Source organism: Scyliorhinus canicula, chromosome 25 (genome assembly GCF_902713615.1).
Source record: "Scyliorhinus canicula chromosome 25, sScyCan1.1, whole genome shotgun sequence".
NCBI lineage: Eukaryota > Metazoa > Chordata > Chondrichthyes > Carcharhiniformes > Scyliorhinidae > Scyliorhinus > Scyliorhinus canicula.
This window is the reverse complement of record NC_052170.1, coordinates 13,530,092-13,552,504: the sequence shown is the minus strand read 5'-3', so window position 1 is coordinate 13,552,504 and position 22,413 is coordinate 13,530,092. Positions and strand designations below refer to the sequence as shown.

General features: G+C 43.8%; 1 protein-coding gene across 11 annotated transcripts in view; it reads left to right on the top strand.

The window, feature by feature from the left end:
* Nucleotides 1–1,500: 1,500 nt before the first annotated feature.
* rfx1a (regulatory factor X, 1a (influences HLA class II expression)) overlaps nucleotides 1,501–22,413 on the top strand; it is a 119,403-nt gene continuing 98,490 nt past the window's right edge. For all 11 annotated transcript variants that reach the window (XM_038784652.1, XM_038784649.1, XM_038784644.1 and 8 more), the window contains exons 1-2: nucleotides 1,501–1,599; nucleotides 19,564–19,910. In XM_038784652.1, coding sequence (XP_038640580.1) covers nucleotides 19,613–19,910 — 298 coding nt within the window. In that variant the 5' untranslated portion in view covers nucleotides 1,501–1,599; nucleotides 19,564–19,612. The remainder of the gene's footprint in view (nucleotides 1,600–19,563; nucleotides 19,911–22,413) is intronic.

Sequence of the window (22,413 nt, the reverse complement as noted above, 5' to 3'; positions counted from 1 at the left end):
CTCTCTCTCTCTTTTAGTTCTCCTCCCCTTCTCTCCTGTTGCTGTTTCTTTCTCTCTCTCTTTTAGTTCTCCTCCTCATTCTTGCTGGCGTTGATCTTCGAGCCTTCCACCTCCTTGAGGGGAGCGGAGCTCCCCCGGGCCGTGCCCCGGCCGCCAGCTGTTGCTGCTTCGCGTTCTGCTGCCCTCTGCTCCTGCCTCGCACGTGGGGGGAGGAGCGAGGGGAGCCCGCGCTTAGTGCTTTTTGGCGGGAGAGATCGGGACCTCCGATAGGGGATGGGCTACGGGGCTTAAAGGGGCATGGTGGGACACAACCAGGCCAATGGGTCCCCCTCTATTCAGTACATCACAGTGCTTCAACACAGCACAAAGAAATCTATGCAAACTCTCTTTTTCTTTTTCCCTTTCTCCTGCTGCAGGTTGTAATAACAATTCTGACAGACTGAAATTGACTGCATTTTTGACAGAAGAGCTGGCCACAGTTTCTGCTCTTTTCAGCTGCCACCAACCTCTTGTGGGATCTTTCCCTGCACTCTCCCAGACCAGATATTGGCAGACTTCTATGTTTCAAATGACACATTCTGTATTTTCCAGAACAAGATGGATTGACCATGTTAAGTTGCGAAAGTGTCCAAGGGTTAAGAGGATGGTGTGGGTGTGGGCCTGGGTAGGATGCTCTTTCAGACGGTCGGTGCTGGCTCAATAGGCTTAATGGCTTCCTTCTGCACTGTAGGGATTCTATGATCTATGACTATTTGTTTCCAAGCCATTGTATAAGCAATCTATCCACCTCACCCCCCCCCCACCACTCTCCAAGGTCGATTTCGCAATGGAACAAGTTGCCAAAAGAAATAGTTACACACCCAGCACTTGAAACCTTCAAGATCCATCTTTAGATTATTTCCTTTAAAAGTTTTCAGAATAAGGACAGCTATCTCAACACATCGTGTCTATTACCCAGATAAATGTTGATGGCGTTTAGATATCTGTCTGTGATACAGACATCACTGAAGCAGAAACATCTGTATGGTGTGGTGAACTTAATAACAGCAATTGTAATGCTTTCACTAATCTTATTTTGTCTTTATTTGGTAAGAAAGCAACATTAACCTCAGAGGACATGGTGAATAGAAGAATAGAAGAAGCTATTCCAGCCCCCCAGCAAGCAATCATTCACAAGCTGCTCCATTGTTAAGTTTACTGAAGGGCACTTCACTGTGGTCCATTCACTGGACTACATCTCCCATGGTACTTCACCCGATGTGGCTTCGGGCGCATGCGTAATGCGAGCGCTGCCCGTCTCTGTGAGCCACTTCAACGTCACCAAGGCCCTCGGAAGCGGGCCGTATTTACTGACACGGGGCTCGGCCAATCGAAATGGCGGAAAGGGCGAGTGATAGGCGGCCGACCAATGGACGAGGGGCTGACGGGCCGGCCTGCCGGAGGCGAGCCAGTCAGCATCGTGGGGGTGGGCAGGACTTCCGGTGCTGCGTTGCCTGGGTTGATTCCGGAGGCTAGCAACTGTTGCCTTGAGGACGAGCGCCATAGCCACCGTAGTCCTGGCGACTGTTACCCCGTCAAACAACAACTTACGCCACAAAGGTGATTCTTTTTTTTCTCTCTTCTCTGCTCATCCAAAAACTTCGTACGATAAACAAAAACACTTTTTCCTGACAGGAGGCTACAAAATACGGGCCAAAATTCTCAGCCACAGAGATTAAAAGATAAAAAAAATTAATATGACGATGCCAAAAAGATTTCTCGGGCACAAAATGGCGGTTGTGAGAGTCCAAAGATCACGCTAACTATTCAATTGCGGGAAACTATGGAGGCTCTCGCCGCTCTTTGTGATAGTTATGAAGTAAATGGAACTTTTTATAAAAAATTGCGATCATTTTTGTGGTGATTGATTATTGCCAGAGGCAGCGTAGGCCGTGACCAAAACAACTCTGGGGGCATTCCGCGATTGCTAGGATGTTCTTGACTTAAGAATTACGGTTTTGCCGCGAATTTCGCCCGTATGAGGGTTGGGTTGGGGGGGTGGGGGGGGGTGGAGAAGAATCGGGTTGTTGTAAAGTGAGTGCAGTTGGATGGAGCGGAGCGATCGGGAGAGGGAGGTGAGGTCCGCTTTTTTTTTTCGCGCCGCGCAGCCGCACTGGATGAGGGTGGGCGGGGATTGGGTGTATGACTGACGGGCGGATCGACCAATAGGGAGGCGGATCCCGAGGAGGGCTGGGCCAATGGGGGCCGGGTGGGCGGCGCATGGCGGGCAGGGCCGGTCTGCGCGGGAAGCGGTTGGGCACGAGGCAGGGCTTCAAATGACTTGACGTCACTTGGAGAGGCGTGGCGTGGCCTAGCGCTGCTTCCGGTTGCGTAGCATTGTGATCGACTTGACGTCAGAAGACAAGAGAGAGGTGGAAGCAATTTGGTCCGCACCGCCCTTAACATAATAATGCCCTTGGGGGAAGTGCGGCATGGGTTCAAATCCCAGCATGGTAGATGCTGGACCTTCAATTCAATTCATAAATCTGTAAATCAGGCAGCACGGTGGCGCAGTGGCTCGCACTGCAGTCTCATGGCACCAAGGTCCCAGGTTTGATCCCGGCCCTGGGTCGCTGTCCGTGTGGAGTTTGCACATTCTTCCTGTGTTTGCGTGGTTTTCGTCCCCACAACCCAAAGATGTGCAGGGTAGATGGATTGGCCATTCTATATTGCCCCTTAATTGGAAAAAATTAATTGGGTACTCTTTTTTTAAAAAAAATCTGAATGTTGGGCAAAAAAAGTAGTAAATTTAAAAAAATAAAATAAATCTAAATTGAAAACTAGCCCCAGTAGAAAGAGTGCCCCCGGTCTGGCATGGACACGATGGGTTGAATGGCCTTCAGCCAGAGGGTGGTGAATGTGTGCAACTCTTTGCTGCCGAAGGCTGTGGAGGCCAAATCACAGAGTGTCTTTGAGACTGAGCTAGGTTCATGATTAATAAGAGGCCCAAGGTTCCTTATTTAAAAATAAATTTAGAGTACCCAATTCAGTTTTTTCTTCCCAATTAATGGGCAATTTAGGGTGGCCAATCCACCCACCCTGCTCATCTTGGGGTTGTGGGGGTGGGACCCATGCAGACACTGGGAGAATGTGCAAATTACACATGGACAGTGACCCGGGCCCGAACCCGTTGGTTCTGCGAGGCAGCAGTGCTAACCACTGTGCCACCATGCTGCCCCAACTTAAATTGAATTAATAAATTTGTAATTGAAAGCTAGTCTCAGTGGAAAGGACACCTGGGTGTCCTCGGGCTGGCATGGACAAGATGGGCCAAAAATCCTCCTCCTGTGCTGTACCTTTTCTATAATGCTGACCACGGAACTATCGGCAATTATCGAACAGCCCCAGCTGGTTCACTGATGCCCTTTCGGGAAGGGAATCCGCTGCCCTTTCTATGTCTGGTTTACATGTGACTCCTAGCCAACAGAAATGTGGTTGACTCTTCACTGTCCTTTGTGATCGCTGCAGCAAACCACTCTGTTCAAGGGCAGTTGGCGATGGGCAGCAAATTCTGGCCTTGGCCCAAAAAAGAATCAATGAAACAAATAAGATGATGCCTGACCTATCCCGAAACAACCCTGTCTCCCGTAGCTCAGTCGGTATCACTCACCTCTGAATCACAAGGCACTAGGGCTTGAGTATAAAAAAAATCAAAGCTGACACTATGGTTGAAAGTGTTGTTTTTTAAAATGAGGTACCCTCTGCTTGTTTGATGAATATAAACGATCCTGTGGAACTACTTGGAAGAACAGCAGAGGAGTTATCTCCTGTGCCCTGGCCAATATTTATCCCTCAATCAACTTAGGAAAAGCAGATTATTTGCTCATTATCACATTGCTATTTCTGGGACCATTCTGTGTGCATGTTGGCTGCTGTGATTCATACTTTAATACAACGATTACACATCAAAAAGTATTTGGTTGCCTTTAAAGCGCTTTGACATATCTGGTGATCATGAAAAGCTCTGTATAAATGCAAGTATTTATTTTGGTGGAGTAGCTAGTGCACCATCATGGTCAAATTTACTTAATAGGAGCAGAAGTAGGCTATTCAGCCCCTCCCGCCTGTACCACCATTCAATAAGACCATGACAGATATTCTAACCTAACCCCAAACTTTCTCATCATTCCAATTCAACACATTACAGCAAACTGAGACCTCACCCCAGTGATACCAAGTAAGAATTTGTATCTTAGGATTTTGAAAGCACACAATTGAGTCAGTTATAGGTTCACAGGTTTTGGGCGAGTTTACGGGTCAGCAGTATTTTAGATAAGGTGGAGTATGTATGAGCCAGAGCTCTGGTGACTGGTGAGAGAACTGTTGGAGGGCCTGATCAGGGTGACTCAGATGCAGGGGACGGTTTCTTCAAAAATATCACATTTCCACTTTGAATTAAGAAAGGAAGTCACGCTGAACCTTTAGACTCGAGTGCTGCGTCCAATTCTGGGCACCACATAAGAATGTCAAGGCCTAGCTCCACTCCACCGTCTCACACAATTGCCCATATCCCTTAATTCCACCAGTACCCCAAAAATCTAACACTCTCTATCATGAACATAACAGATCTTTGGGGACGATAACTCTCAAAGATCCACAACCCTTCTCAGCTCAGACCAACCCCTTATTCTGAGACTCTGACCCCTAGTTTCACACTCTCCAGCCAGGGAAAGCATGTTTCCACCATCTGCTCTGGTAAACCCTTTAAGAATGTTATATGTTTCAATGAGATCACCTCTCATTCTTCTAAATGTAGGAAGAGGTCCAGTTCTTTCAATCTGTCCACCGGATTATTCCCGTAACCCAGAATCAGCTTTGTGAACCTTTTTATGCTCTCTCAAAGGGTTAGTTGAAGTTAGAATATTTTATGATCAGACTAGAATAACCAAGTTTCGTGAATTCACATATGATGGAGCTGACTGCCATGGGGGATTAAGACCTACATGCACTATGTATACAAATACCTACAAATGTACAGTTTGGCCGTAATATTGTTGGTAAGGAATTCAAAGCCCTCGTTGTCATTTTCTTTATGCTGAGCTGATGAATGGGAAGATGCACAATACTGTGTTCTCAGCAAGGGTGGTGTGTGGTTGAGTCCCAGACATGCTGTGCCAAAGTTTTGAGTGGTATGTGTAAAAGCACCAAACTGCAAGTTATTACCCAGGTCAATGCACAGTAATGTTAAGGACTTAGGCTCAGGAAAGTTTTCAGAAAAAACTATATATTGTCATCGCCTGTAAACCAGCTTTGTAATTTTTATTAAGAGATCCTACTCTGATGTAACTTCAGTGTATTTGAATGTACTTTGGTGTACCAGTGTGGAAAGACTGTGCAAATCCGTTCCGAGCATGATATATCACTGCCTTCTCTAAGCAGTCATTCTATATTTACACCACACATCTGGTATGGAAATTATATCAAAATAGATACATCATGGCGAATTAGGAATGTTGAGCTATAATATTCTATGTCTAATACTGCAGTGAATTGGTAGTGCTACTGATCGGTCAATGGCATAAGCGACTAATCAAATCTAGCAATGATACATTTTAACGAAATGACACTATGGGCCAAACAGGTAATTGGGAAAGAAATGGAACAGTATTCCCCTTGTTTTAATCCTCCACTCTGAGCATTGTACTCACTTTGTCTCATATCTGCTTTATGCTGATACCTCCCCAAAGTGTTTCAGTTCTGGTTTCGTATCTCCCAGGTCCGTGCTGCTACACTGCTGCACACCTGCATTTGCTAAAGTTTTGGGAATTGGTCTGCTCATTTTTATTCTCTGTGGCTCGAAGTCCCATTTGCTGGGATCACAGCAGGATTCTGCTATTGATTAGATGTATAAATTCAGCTGTACCACGCCTCTCTTCATATTGCATTCTCATTGTCTGAGAGCTCTCCACACGTTTTTATGCCATGCTATCACAATGAGACAGGACGAAGAGGCAAGCCCCAGTAGCCATGTCAGTCAGCACATAGAGCATGGGAAACAAAAAAGACCCAAATACTTAGACATTTGTGTGTGGTCCCACATCCACATCCCTTTTCGTCCTACTGAACCATATCTGGAAACCGCTCCTTACCCCAAAATTCTAATAATCTATTTGATACTCATCTGTCACCGTCCTATCAATGGCTAGATAACCTCCACATTCTAACCATGCCCATCTGTCCACCCCCATCCTACTCACATTGCCGGTCCACCCCGGTCGTACCCACGCCTGTAGGTCTGACCCTGTCCTGCCCACATCGGTCAGTCTGCCCCCTGCCCTGCCCACGCTGGTCGGTCTACCCCTGCCCTGCTCACGCCGATTGATCTGCCCCCCCCGTCCTACCCACGCCCGTCGGTCTGCCACCATCTGGCCTATGCCGGTCAGTCTGCCCCACATTGGTTGGTCTGGCCCCCGTCCTGCTCTTGCTGGTCGGTCTGCCCCCGTCCTGCCCACGCCTGTCGGTCTGCTCCTATCCTGTCCATGCCTGTTTATCTGCCCAAGTCCTGCCCACACCCGTTGGTCTGCCCCAGTCCTGCCCATGTCTGTCGGTCTTCCCCCATCCTGCCCATGCCCATCAGTTTGCCCCAGTCCTGCCCACGCCCATTAAGTCTGCCCCCCATCCTGCCCACACCCATTGGTCTGCCCCGTCCTTCCCTTGCGAGTCAGTCATTCTGCCCCCCTCTTGCCCACGCCCATTGGTCTCAGCCCGCCCTACCCACAGCCACCGATCCGCAGTCTGTCCTACCCACGCCCGCTGGTTCCCCCCTTACCCTACCCACACCCGGCGGTTCCTTCTTGCCCTACTGACACCCGACTGTCTCCTTCTCCCCCGCCCCACGTTCTATGCGGCCCATACGCTTGTTCTATGTTCTATGATCTATGTTCTATGTCTGGTCATGGTAGAATATTCCATCATGACTGGTCACCACATTTCACGAGGATGCCAAGAAACTGCAGAGGAGATTTAATAGAATGATTCAGGAATGTAGAATTTTAACTATATGGTTAGGTTGGAAAATATTCTCCTTGGAGCAAAGGAGATGGAGGAGAGATTTGATCAAGGTACACAAGATTATCACCGATTTAGATAAGGTAGACAAAAAATCTGTTGCAATTAGCTAATGCTACAGTTGATGGGGCAAATGGTCTCCTTCTGTGTGCCTTAATGAATCTGTGACCTCTCCCTACACTCATCTGGCACAGCATTTGAGTAATATGTAGCTCGATCTCGATGAACGTCTGCACACACTCGGGACTGAATTACGCTGTCGATGTTATTAAGCACCACACGCTAGTCAACTGAGCTAACTGGCAAATGCTGCCTACTTTGGCTAAAAATTAAAGCACAAAAGTTAGCTAATCTACTGATCCCACTATTAAATTGGTGCTGCTTATTCACAGGAACACCCAGTGGTGCAACTGATTGACCTGCCATCAGCACTCTCCTAACCGTCAACTTCATACCACCCAACCATGTCCAGCTTCCTTCACATATATGTCTGTTGTGGTTTCGCCTGGCAGCCTCCCCATGCTGGCCTCAATCCCAACTCCTACCCAGCTTGTTTTGGCTGTTATTTTTTCTGTATGTTCTCGCCTTCAAAAGTTAAAACATCCAAATGCGATGAACCAGTAAATGCACATATTTAAATGTGGAAGGACATGGTGAAAAATGCACAAGAAAAAGGGTGGTAGGAAGAAAGGATGGGAGAAACAAATGTACAGAAAGAAGAGTAAGTGTGATGGCTATGCAGTATGAGTAAAAGTGGAGGATCAATAGAAAGTTGTGGAGGCAACAACAAAACACATCAAGTGAGAAAAACACAGATCGACACAGTGATCAACTGAAAAGGTCTAATTTTCAGCATGACTTGGCTCTCACTAACTTCCTCCCACAGGGTAAAGTTTTGGAAGTTTGCAGCAATGATCATAACACAACATTTCATGGTTCATTACAAGCTATTGTTGATTTATTCCCACATCTGCCGAATCTTGTTTCTTTCTTGTTTGTTCATTTCCTTCTGCTGCTAACTTTAGACATTTTTAATCTAGAAAAATAAAGAAAGATAGAGCATAAAGTATCAATTTATGAATGTTTAAATATTGTTTGATGCCTGTGAAACATTTATTATTTCATGAGATGTGGGCCTCGCTGGCAAGGCCAGCATTTGTTGCCCATCGCTAATTGCCCTTGAACTGAGTGGCTTGTTGGGCCATTTCAGACGGGCAGCTAAGAGTCCACCGCATTGCTGTGAGTCTGGAGTCACACGTAAGCCAGACCAGATAACGATCGCAGAGTTCCTGGGCATTAGTGAACCCGATGGGTTTTTACAACAATCGAAGATAGTCTCATATTCACTATTACTGAGATGAGCTTTATGTTCCAGTTTTTATTAATTGAATTAAATTTCAATCAGCTGCCATTCAAACGCAGTACTGGTGCATAAGGCTATTTGTTTTAACTCTCTCCTGAACTGCTTTCCAGTTTCCAAAAGTGGATTCAAAATCTCTTGTTAGTAGAGGAGTATGTGCAACTTAGTGGCACTAATTTGCTAAAATGTTTGACCAGATTAAGACTGTGATTGAACTGCACAATGTTTCACTGTGGCCTAAACCTTACTACCTTCTTCTGTCATCTGCTACATTGCATTTTTAACTAGTACTCTCCAAAGTAGACAGTGAATTCTGCAGTAATACTGTGGTAGCACATGCGGCCCTTTTAAGGAAGGGGTGAACCCTCGCGGGTCCACGTGACTGGCTTAGGACCTATCATGTGAGAGCATACACACCCTGACCATCGGGGAAAAAGCCCGGGGTCCTGGGAAAGGGGACCCAGTCAGATGGTCACTGGAGCCAGAGAATGAAGACATGTTTAGTGACTCTGCCTGTGTATAGTTTCCCTTTGCTTGTTACAAATAAACCTTTGTTCCCTTCTACTGGAAGCCTCCCGAGTATGGCTTTGAGCCACCATATTGGCGACAAGTGCAAACCAGATCAATCACAAGTAGTTCAGGATTTGCGGGGGGAAGGGAGAAGGTGCTAAAACAAACAGAGAAGTCGAAAAGTGTCGACGGCATCATAAAACAGTGAGTGAAATATGCCCATGATAGGGAAGCTTGACCCATTCAACCTGGGGCCGAAGACTGTAGCCAGTATATTGAGAGGCTCCATTACTTCCTTTCAGTAAACAAAATAACTGGGGGGTGGGGTGGGGGGGGGGGGGGATAAACAGCAGGTTATCTTATTAACAGTTTGTGACCCCACCCCACCCCAACCTACAAGTTTATAAGAAATTTGATGTCCCTGAGTCTCCCAATATAAAGTCATTCAACCAGTTGGTGACACTGGTCAGGGAGCATTTCAACCCAAGACGGTCGATCATACTACAGAAATACAAGTTCAATTTGGCTGTCGGGGACACAGGAGAGATGATCTCCTCCTTTATTGCCATACTCTGCTAAATGGCCAAGCATTGTGAGTTCGGCACAGCGTTCGGACCATTTATTGCGCAGTATTAACAACATAAATAAATGTACAAAAGAAACTTCTGGCTGAAACGAAGATGACCCTATACAAGGCAATCAAAATTGCACAGGCAACCGAGAGCACCGAGAGGAGAGCGTCAGAGCTTCAAAGCTTAGAAGTGAGCGAGGTGAACCAGTTGTGGGGCAGTATTACTGAAAGGCATGCAGCTAGGTTGGCAGGCTCAGAGGAAGTAAGCCATGACCCCAGTAACAGGATTGTAGTCAGTGGCTGGGAAGGAGAATGGGTCGTCAACCCAGAAGTCAAGAGGATTTCTACTGACGTGGGGGAGACCACCCCCAAGAAGCATGAGTTTATTTGTTTTCGGTACACTAGGCCACATCCAGGTACGTCGCTGCGCCAGGCAGAATGTGCTGATTTATTTAAAAAAACAAGAATCACAGAATCCCTACAGTGCAGAAGTGCCATTTGGCCCATCGAGTCCTCACCAACCCTCCAAAAGACCTTCCTACCGAGGCCCAATCCCCCCTATCACCATTACCCCATAACCCCACCTAACTGTTGGACACTAAGGGGCAATTTAGCATGGCCAATACACTTCACCTGCACATCTTTGGACTGTGTGAGGAAACTGGAGCACACAGAGGAAACCCATGCAAACACAGGGAGAACATGCAAACTCCACACAGTCACCTAGGCCGGACTCGGATCCGGTTCACAGGCGCTGTGAGATAGCAGTGCTAACCACTGTACCGCCCAAGTCATGACTCCAGTGAACCATGTGGAGAGGAATTGAGATGAAGAACCTGAAAGATATAGATTAAACATGGTGAAAGTGAGCAAACCTGTGCCAATTGAGATAATCCTCACAATAAATGGAAGACCACTAATGATGGAGGTTGACATCGGGGCATCGGCCACGATTGTGAGCAAACAAAGGTTTAACATAACTTTGAGGAGGAGTTCAGTCTTTGAACCTGAGGAACACAACGGCCATGTTGGTACATATACGGGGAGACCGTGAAAATATTGGTGAAACCCACAACACCAATGTCATATCAGCAACAGGATGCTGAACTACCTGAAAGGGAACAAATGAAATAGACAGGAAAGAGTCTTACAATGTACAAAGACGCATTCCAGAACTAGTTGGGTCGAATAAAGGGGAGTATAGGCCAGGATTTTCCACACCAAGGTTTTTCAGGGCTAGACACAAAAGTTTTGAAGTTGTCCAGGAATCCTATATCAAGGATATATTGCACTAAAATAAGCAAAATCCTGCGAATGCCGGAATCTGAAACAAGAACGGAGGATGCTGGAAAATTCAGGCAGCATCTGTGAGGAGAGAAAGCAGAGTTATTCTTTTTTTTAACATAAATTTAGAGTACCCAATTCATTTTTTCCAATTAAGGGGCAATTTAGCGTGGCCAGTCCACCTACCCTGCACATCCTTTTTTGGGTTGGGGGGGGGGGGGGGGGGGGGGGGGGGGGGGGGGGGGACCACGCAAGCATGTGGAGAATGTGCAAACTCCACACAGACAGTGACCCAGAGCCGGGATCGAACCTGGGACATCGGCGTCGTGAGGCCGCAGTGCTAACCCACTGTGCCACCGTGCTGCCCTGAAAGCAGAGTTATTCTGAAGGGTTTGCTCCAGCTCACATTGCACTAATCCTCTTACCAAACTGAAAACCTGTGCAGGGGAGGGCAACATTAAAATAAAAATGAAAAAAATAATTGTGCTTTCCCCCCCCCCCCCCCTTTCAAAATTCAATTATTTTATTCTTGGAAGTAAGAACTATGACCTATTTCTACTGTTACAAATGTACGGTATCTGATTTGTGACGAAGATTTGCCAGTACATTAATCAAAATCCACAAGGAAATAAAGTCCGCAGTGAAGCAATCCAAAAACAGTTGTTCTGGAGGCTAATAGAGGGACAGAAATTTTCTAGAATATCATTGCAGCTGAGAGATATGAAAAAAACAATCTGGCTATAAACAAAAAAAAAGTTTGGATCAGTCAGCATCTGTGACAAGTGAAAGTATATACGTTTGTGTTTTTGCTAAGGACTCGAGTTTGCATTCCCACACACCCTACTGCACTTGTTCTCATTTTGGATAGTGACGGATATGTTGCTGTTTATTTTATCGTAAAATAAGTGGAATATTACCAAGCTGCCGAGGCAAAGCTAAACTTTTGTAAAATGGTAATTGAACTGATGTCTCACACATTAGATTCTGTTTCTGATGGTTTGTTACAAAGCGGAGTGATAGTAATCTTGTGCCAGAAAAAGGTACCAAAAAATAATACATGTGAGTCCCATGTGAATTGTGACTGTGCTACCACATAAATAGTTATTTCAATTGCTGAATTACTGTGCTGTGAGCAGAATTCCAAAACCTGTAAGTTCCACAGACTTGCTGCCCATAGGACAATACAGATGAGATCAACAGATCAAACGCATTAGTGCGTGACACCAGATTCATAATACTGTACTGCTGTTTGGCAATGCAAGAGTATAATTCTTCGAGACAGCATATACTAAATTGGGTTTATTTGTTTTAAGGGCACAGGTGAGCAAAGGGTCTGGGCAAAGATGAACACATAAAATAGAATTGAAGAGAGTGGGGAATAAAGGTTTAACACCAAAGCTTAGTCCTTCTCTTGACAGTTGATTTTGCTGGTAAGATACAAAAGTTCACCCATATCCTTAATGCAAAGGCGAATCCTTGCTGTTGATCTCATCTGTATTGTCCTATGGGAAGCAAGTCTGTACCTCTAGTTTGAAAGGAACATTACTATTGAGCATTAAGATAAAGAATATCTGGAACATATTATCAGAGAGAAGGAATTGTGAACATTCTATTGGCATGTGGCTCCGAGGAGAATATGAAATATACCGAATGGAATGCGATGTGCTATTGAGTGAGAGAGCATAATAAGGTGCCTTACCTTTTACAGATGAGCAAAGCATATTATAATTCCTAATTGTTACTGAAATGCAAATGACTTTATTTTTGATTACCACAGTAGCACCTTGTTTTAATGATGACATTGGTGGAGTAAGTAGCAAAAAGTAACCTTCACCAGAATGATTTCCAGTCTGGTGGATAGCGAAACTACCAGTAACTGTTGTGTGTCTGCTTTTTTTTTTACCTGACTGCTGATTCTAGTGGCCATTCATTATGTTTCACCAGGAAAAGTATGTGTGGTAGTTATAATGATGTGTTTTTACTTGAACAAAATTCATACTTCCAGGAAAGTGGTGACTTTTAAAAAACATTTTAAATATAAATTTAGAGTAACCATTTATTTATTTTCCAATTAAGGGACAATTAATGTGTGGCCAATCCACCTGCACATCTTTAAGTTGTGGGGCAAAACCTAAGCGGATACGGGGAGAATGTGCAAACTCCGCACAGCCAGTGACCCGGGGCCGGGATCGAACCTGGGTCCTCAGTGCCGTGAGGCAGCAGTGCTAACCACTGCGCCACCATGTTGACTTAATGGACTACCAATATTTGATTTTGAACCTTCAGAAGGTCTTTTTTGTAGATTAGTTGTTAATAAAGCCTGATGGAAACGGATTATATCTCCAAATTTTGTAGACTGGTACTTATTGTTATGTGGTGGTCAGATTAGAGGGGCTGGATTCCAGTTTCATAGCCTCTGTAATCCTGTAAATAATTCCTATTTGCATGTTTGTGAGTTGTGCCTCTCAATACCATGAAGGACGATGGGACAACTTTCACTGCTGGGCCATTCCTGAGATACAGGTGGTCTGATTAAAATGTATTGTTTTGAGGGCATTTTACAAGATCCAGTTTTCTTTCCTATTTAAACAAGAGAACTGTTTATTTCAAATTGAATGTCACAAACCTACCAGATGATCTCACCTTATATATGTTGGCACAGAATTTTTGTTTCCCAGCGGGTCGTATCCTGAAGATGCTGGGGAGGGGGGCCTTGCAAGCTCTATGTGAGAATTGCCTGTGAATGCTAAATGGGCAATTACCCTATACTGTGAACCGTTTGGAACTCTGATTTAAATGGGGGAGGGTAGGAGGAGTGATGGATGGTTCCGACTCTCTTAGCAGACTGGTTATCTAGGAAGAGTTAGAAAGATTTAAACCATTACTAACCCAATGTAACTATATAATTGAAATCCACTGGACTCGCTGATTACCCCCACCCGCAACCACTGAGAACTCTCCAATACCCTGACTAAGCCCGACCCGCACTCAAACTTCTGACCACCCACCGCGACTATATCCAACCACCCCAACCATTGCCCTTCACCCTGACAGCATCTCAACCCCTCCCTAACCCTTAACTCCCTATTATTCTCCACAGCCACCATCCTACACCCAGGCTTCCTCCTGATAACCATTCTACATCCTGCTCCCGAGCCGCCCCATCCTAAAGCCTCCCCCCCCTCCCCCGAGCCATCCTAAACCCCCTCCACCCCGCCACCTTCCCTCCAAACTATCTTAATCCTATAGCAGGTATGCTGCACGTTTTTCACCCCCAAATTGGAAGAGCGGACGAGAAATGTGCACCTCCCAAACCTAGGTAAATTAAAAAGGAGAAGAATGGCAATCTATAACTGTGATTGTCACTCCCTGGAAGCTGTGGACCAACATTTCCTGCCTGTGTCTAACATTGAATTTTTCAGTGAGCTAATAAAAGTGGTATATAAAGATGTTTTAAATGGATGATGTTTTTATAGACCTCCAAAAAGCATTCAGCAAGGTTACAGAAATGTTAACTTGCATTTACATATCATCTTTAACATAGTAAAATATCCAAAAGCTCTTCACAGGAGCATTATCAAACTCCATTTGACATGGAGTGACATAAGGCGATGTTGGAAAAAACTTAATGAGAGCACTGAATTTATTGGCTTGCAAGGGCATAGGATGTAGGAGACCGTCTGGATAATGGCTAGGTACTGTAATTGGCAGGGCTTGTCTAGTGGTATCCCTCAGGGATCCATGCTGAGTTTGCAGCTTTTCACTACATTTGTAAGTGTCTTGAATGAAGGAACGGAGGGATATGTATCTGATATTGCTGACAACACTAATTAGATGACACAGTAAGTGTACAGGGAAGCTGAGTGTTATAAAGGGACGTTGATAAATTAGTGGGCAAAACTGGCTGCTGCAATTCAATGTCTGAAAGTGTTTGTCTTTTGGACCTAAGAAAGATAGTTCAGAATATTTTCAAAGTGGCAGGTAGCTCGGAACTGTGGATAAGCAGAGAGATTTAGGGATCCAAAAATAATTTAAAACATTAACGGCATATTTGGATTTATCTTGAGGGCTGGACTGTAATGGGGTGGGAGCAATGTTACAGCTGTACAGTGGTCTAGTTAACTCCTATCAACAGTACTTATTTCCATTCTGGGCACTGTACCTCAGGATGGATATATTATTGCCTGGAGTACAATATAGATTCACCAGAATGATATAGGTCTAAATTTATGTGGACAAATAGGCTTGTATTCCTTTGAGTATAGAAGAGAAGGTGTGATTTAGTTTAATGTTTAGCTAAGATGAGTTGATAGAGTAGGTAGAGATAAACCATCTCCGCATGCAAAGCAGGCCAAAACAAGGGAGCATGACCTTAAAATTAGAACTAAGCCATTCAGGGATGAAAGCGCACCTTCACAAAGGGTAGTTGGAATCCGGAATGTGTTTCTCCAAAAAGATATTGAGGCCAGTAGAGACCCTTGGCCTGGAGTAGAGAATTCTAGAGAAATAAACTGGCACTCAGATAATATCAAGGCCGTTGTTCTGTATTATAAAAAATTTAAAAACGGAAACTTTGCAAATTTGTAAATATTGTTAGACGTACATGTGTTTCTTCAGTGATGGAACTCTGGAATTTGCAAAGTGTGAGTGAAAACTAGCTTTCAACTTGTGAGAGTGAGATGTCCTGACCATTGGAAAATGTGGGAGAAAAAGCCTCAGCTACTCGCATTATGAAGTCCTTAATAGTTTCACTTCCATCGTACTGTCAGGCATAGGGCCTTTCCCTGTGTTGCCAAACTCCTGGCACCAACATGCAGTATTACTGAATTCCAGCAGACCATCCTAGTTCTGCCAAACTCGTGGACCGTTTACCATGATGTTACCAGATTGCAGAAACACCGTCAGTCCGGCTAACTTCCACCCCTTGACCAGAGTGTTGCTAAATATCGATGCCTACTTTTTATCTCTTTCACACATTCTTGCTGTAAGGTATGGATCCAAATCAAACATAGTTAAAAGCCAGTTTATGGTGGCTTCTGCATAATAATGGACAGACCAAAGTCCAAAGCACCAGTAAAAGTTCCGAATGCCAGGCAATAAAATAGAATTTGATTTGTTCAGTCCATTCAGCCCTGCGAATACAAAAACAGAAAATACTGGACAATCGCAGAAGGTCTGACAGCATCTGTGGAGAGAGAAGGGAGCTAACGTTTCGAGTCTGATGACTCTTATGTTATATGTCATTTCATCCCTATAATTAAAAAATAGTGGACCTATTCTCTGATCTATTGATAAATGCTATTTTCTTGCATGTCAATATTAAAGATGGGAAACTGTGTTGTAATTCACTGACTGACCACTAGGAGTCTTATCAGTATAGAACTGAATGTTAGAGTCAGGTTACCTCAGACCGACTAAGGAGCTGGGAGAGTTTGCTTGTGCATGTTCATACTGTTATTCATCTATTGTTTTGTATATATTTGACCCACAGTTAATGTTAATAAATCATTTATGGCTTTAGTTCTTTGTTCTTTATGGTTTTGGCCAAGGTTGGTATCATGCCCGGTACAGTCTTGGAGGGCCGAAGGGCCTGTTCCTGTGCTGTATTGTTCTATGTTCTTTAGCTACAAGTGTTCTTGTAATATAAATCAGACTATCCAATAAGAACATTAAGAAACAATCTTATATGAAAAATAGAAAGGTAACCATTGACTTGTAGCCTAAAATTAACCACTCTCTTCTAATTTACAACCAACTTTGACCTTAGTTTTTTTTTCTTTTTATAAATTTAGAGTACCCAATTTTTTTTCCAATTAAGGGGCAATTTAGCATGGCCAATCCACCTAACCTGCACATCTTTGGGTTGTGGGGGTGAAACCCACGCAGGCACGGGGAGAATGTGCAAACTCCACACGGACAGTGACCCAGGGCCGGGATTCGAACCCGGGTCCTCAGCGCCGTAGGCAGCAATGCTAACCACTGTGCCACCGTGCTGCCCTACTTTGACCTTAGTTAACAGAAATTAGAACTTGGCAGTCTTAAAGGATCACTTCTTCACCATACCAACAGTTGTATTTTGTGTTTTCTGATGCTCCTGACCATGAGAAGTGCTCCGTAATGACTTAGCTTACTCTATTCAGCCAATAAAATGTTTTGGCACAAGATATGTTACTATGAAATGAATAGAAATAAAGGGCAGGAAATTCTTAATTTAACGAAGAATTTCTAAAAGTCATAATGACTTTGTCTTGAACTATTGATTATTTTGTTATTGGTAAGTAATTTGGTGTGGCAAAATGCTTAAAACCTTGAGCAGTTGTGGGTGATTTGTCTTTTTGCAGTTCCTGTTAGCATTTTTCCCTCAACTGCTTTTCATTTTAATTGGTAGCATGGTGCAAAGTGATGTGAATTTCTTGCTCGATTCACTTAAAATTGAAGGAAGTTCCCAGCTGGTTACTGGAACAGCTGATTATGATTCAGCAGTAGCTCACCAGCTCTGAGAGTTGGAGTTAAACTATCAAGCAGAACACTAGTTAAACCTATAAGATTAGCTGGTTAGTGCTTGAAGAAGCTTGTACGCAGTTTATAATAATAATCTTTATTAGTGTCACAAGTAGGCTTACATTAACACTGCAATGAAGCTACTGTGAAAATCCCCTAGTTGCCACACTACGGCACCTGTTCGGGTACACTGAGGGAGAATTCAGAATGTCCAGTTCAATTAACAAGCAAGTCTTTTGGGACTTGTGGAAGGAACCCAGAGGATACCACACAGATGGGGAGAACGTGCAGACTCCACACAGACAGTGACCCAAGCCGGGAATCGAATCCGAGGTCCCAGGTTCGATCCCAGCTCTGGGTCACTGTCCATGTGGGAGTTTGCACATTCTCCGTGGGTTTTGCCCCCAAACCTAAAGCTGTGCAGGGTAGGTGGACTGGCCATACTAAATTGCCCCTTAATTGGAAAAATGAATTGGGGACTCTAAATTTTTTAAATTTTTTAAAAAAATATTCCCAGTTCCCACAATATACAACATAATATAATACCAAGCAACATAAGGAAATATTAGGGTATATGACAAAAAATTGATCAAAGGCAGCCTGAGCAACTGGAGGCGAGGCCACCAATGATGGAACATTTAAAATAGAGATTCTTAAAAGGCCAGAATTTGAGGAGCATACAGATCAGGTTAGGGTTATAGGATTGAAGGAGGTTACAGAACTAGTGAAGAGTGGGGCCATGGTGTTGAATAAAATTGAAATGTAGAATCCTTGCAGTACAGAAAGAGGTCATTCGGCCCATCGGGTCTGCACTGACCCTCCGAAAGGCCACCCTACCTAATCCCCAGTCTCCCGCTCGATCCCCGTAACCCCACTTACCCTTTTGGACACTAAGGGGCAATTTAGCATGGTCAATTTGCCTAACCAGCACATCTTTGGACTGTGGCAGGAAACTAGAACACCCGGAGGAAGCCCACGTAGACACACGGAGAAGGTGCAAACTCCACATAGACAGTCCCCCGAGATCGGAATTGAACCCGGGTCCCTGATGCTGTGAGGCAGCAGTGCTAACCACTGCACCACTGTGCCACTCCAAGGGTGAGGGGAATACTGAAAGCTAAAGTTTCTATGCAAGATAAAAACCATGTGATTTGCTGGTTAGATGTTGGGCCACAATAAATATTTTGCTGCTTTTAATTTCGTTTAGTTAAAAAAAATCTTCTTGACACTTGCCAGTATGAATACACGTGTTGTCTACATGTGGTGTATCCACATAAATCATTGAACAGGTGGTGTGTTTTAAGAGTATTATTTTGAGTGGTGTTATTGTAACTTGAAGGTCGTGGTTTGGGTACAACATTAGTAGAACTCATACAAATGTGACCCTATGGATAAGGTATGCAGAGATCAACTGTACTTCCTATGTTCTTGTTTGAGCTAGCAGCAAGGCTAGATAAGTGTGATTGGAGCTACTGTGTTTAATTATAGAGTATTTCTATATCATGTCCTTTGCTCTTTATCTCATCCAAGAATTAACATGTCCTTTTAAAACGTTATTGATTCACTATAGTGGTGTATGCTGAAACACTAATGTGGGGCACCTCCAATTGATGCGCACAAGGTTCAATCATTTTCAATTTCACTGCTGTGGGAGGGGCTGAGTATAGAAAATATTCTTTACAACTATGGAGGGAAATTAACAATCCCTTGGCTGCTCTTTGTTCCCTCCATATGCATGGTTGATATGTCATTAAAGCAAGGTATCCACTTGCCCATTTAGGAGAGAGCAAAGAAGGAATTTTAAAAATCAGAGGATAAGCTTGCTTTAAAAATGATTCATTCCATCTCTTTTCCAATTTTTGTTCCTTTAGATCCCAACTACAGGCACTCGCTTACAACTCTTCATTCCGATGAGAGCAGGAGAAGTTTCTCAGTTTCCTTATTCAGCAGATAGAGCTTGAATTTTGCAGAGCTAGACTAGTTTAATCAATTTTCCTATGACCAACCATGGATCATATCAATGCTTTCTGATCACAGCATGCGGCAATTACGGATTGGTGTTAATTAACTTGGTGCTTCCTTTTTTAGCCTGAATTACTCGACCATGAACCATATGCATTGTTAACATATACGTGCCTGCTTAAGTTTTGAATATGGTAGGGTTTGCCCGAATAGTTATTGCTGTTGTTAAACATAATGCAGGATGGTAGCAAGATACAGCTCATGGCTGCCAATCAGAGAGCTGGGGTTTGGTAAATTGTCCACTGATTTTCTTATTTTGTTTTCTTAGTGGGCAAAGTGGAGAGTGCCATTTAACAGTACCACCTGCAGAGGTTGGTATGGCAACACAGGCCTACGTTACAGAACTCCCACCAGCTCAACAACCGCCTCAACAGCAGCAGCAACAGCCACAGTCACAACAGCAGCAACAACCAACTCAACAACAGTATGTTACTGACCTGCAGACCGCTGCACAACCGTCACAGCAGCAACAACAACAGCAGCAGCAGCAACCACCACCATCCCAAAAACAGTATGTTAGTGAGCTACAGGTATCACAACAGCAACAACAGCAGCCTCCTGCTCAGCTGTCACCAGTAACAGCACCACAGCAGTACATTGTGGTTACAGTGTCAGGTGAGCACAGCATACAATACATATCTGTTGCCTGTTGGTACCTAACTGCAGTTATCCAAGAGAAATTTCATACTGTGTGTCCTTGTTATTGCTATCTCTGGCTGTCTGTTTTAAAGCTAATAATTGTATTCTCTGATATACAGCTGGAAGGGTAAAAGACTAATTTTGAACCTTGGACTTGTTTTTCACAAGGTTAGGGTTTGCAATAAAACTTTAAATCAGACTTGTGGGACCATCTGTAAATCCTAACAGTATCTTCACCTGCTCAGCAATCTAGAACAAGCAGGCTACACACAAGTACCATTCCCTTTAAGACGTGCATGGCTGTGCAGCAATCTTACAGGGACAGTGCAGTGCAAAAACCGCACAACGCAAAACAAAAATTAAAGGGATCATTGAACCAAAGTGATTCAGAATTTTTTTTTAAACCAATGGAGAATTTCATTATTCCTATTGCTCACACAGGATTTTCAGGGGTAGGAGTTTATATCAACATCATGCCAGCAGTCTCACTGGGAAAATGATCCTGTGCCTGAATGATTTAACATTGTCAAGTGTGGCCAGTCAAACAAAAAAAAACGAGATTTTGTACATTGCCCTACATTATTCAGGGATTGGTGAGCAATAACTGAGAAAATAGTATGCCTTCATTGCTTCTGTAAACTTAAAAAAAAAAGTGTTCAAAATTGAAGAAAGGACCCGGGTTCGATCCCGGCCGTGGGTCTCTGTGTGTAGTTTGCACATTCTCCCCATGTCTGCATAGGTCTCACACCCACAACCCAAAGATGTGCCGGTTAGGTGGATTGGCCACGCTAACTTGCCTCTTAATTGGAAAAAAAATAATTGGGTACACTAAATTTATTTTAAAAAAGGATGCAGCTCCTATAATTAGATTGTGAAGCGATCTGGCAGCTAGCAGTAGTCCCAGAAGATAGCTGCAACTAAGTAGCTTAACTGTAGTAGCAGCATTCACCTGCTTGGGGAAGCCTATTCTGCTATGTTTGACTGATACTTGAGATTCACAGCCAAGTGACAGCTACATTAATTTATTGTTGGCTGTACAAGCATTTGGAGCTTATCTCCAATGTTATTCCTTTAACTCCAGGGATATCAATAGAAGCTTTGATTGCCCAATTTCCCAAGTTCAGGAAGTTTACATGTCCTTTAGATACTATGGAATTACACTAAATGTGTAATTGTAATTATTGAGGGCAATTCAACTTTAATGTATACCCATTAGCAATTTTACCTCAGAACTGTCAAAAGTACCATAAAAAATTACATCAGCAACTGTACTTGAGCATATTGTCACTAAAATACTTCAGTTCTGCATACTTCTTGTTTTTCTTTATTTTTGTTCCTCATTCACTTGTTCTCCTATTGTGTGGTAATACATCATAAATAGTTTTGCTGAATCCTTTTATTTGGCTTTGGAGCACTGAGTCATGATATTTTACAGCTGGAAATGGAGCAAAGAACTTCAGACAAATGTCTTTTAAAATTGCCTCTGCATTTTTGTCATGTTATTTGTGTGGGGATCTTGAATTTCTTGAGTTGCATCTGAAAGAATTGAAAACTTTTATTAAAGGAAAAGCACATGCCAATGAGGTTTTTAAAAAATGTCCATGAGGTTGGTTAGGATGATTTTATTTGTTCAGGCTAAGTTATCAGGTGGAAAAAGTTCTTTGTTAGCACATCTTTGGTTAGATGCACACATTAAATCATTGGTTCATATCAGCTCATGAACAAGTTCTCATATATTTAGTAAAACTAACATGTACTTGTTGCTTAAAAGAGGAAGGAAAATGTGGCTGGAATACTTTTTGGTCAAAGTCTGTTGAAAAGGGTCACACATATAATGTAGATTATTTTTAAAAAGGTTAATTTTCTGACTTCCACGGAGAGCTGCTGGATCGGGCCTTCCCTTTTGCCAGGGAAGAGACTTCACTGACGGGAGCAACATTGTGTGTCCTTAAGTGGCTTCCTTGATTGGAGGCTGTAGCTTTGGAATGGTCTGAGAGCTAATTTGGAGCTGCTGGGCTGTTGTGCTGCAAATTAACATTCCTGGACAGTTCTGAAATTGAATAGGGTTGGGCCAGAAAATGGCGGCTTAGTTTAATCAGTGTTCCAGGTACAGGCAGCATGGTGGCACAAGTGGATAGCACTGTGGCTTCACAGCACCAGGGTCCCAGGTCTGATTCCCCACTGGGAATTTCCCTGTCTGTGTGGAGTCTGCATGTTCTCCCCGTGTCTGCGAGGGTTTCCTCCGGGTGCTCCGGTTTCCTCCCACAGTCCAAAGACATGCAGGTTAGGTGGATTGGCCATGATAAATTGCCCTTAGTGAGACGGTTAGATGAGGTTATTGGGTTACGGGGATAGGGTGGAGTTGAGGGCTTAAGTGGGTCGGTGCAGACTCGATGGGCCGAATGGCCTCCTTCTGCACTGTACGTTCTATGTTCTACTTGCAAAATATTGTTTCTAAGGACCATAATGCAAATGACAA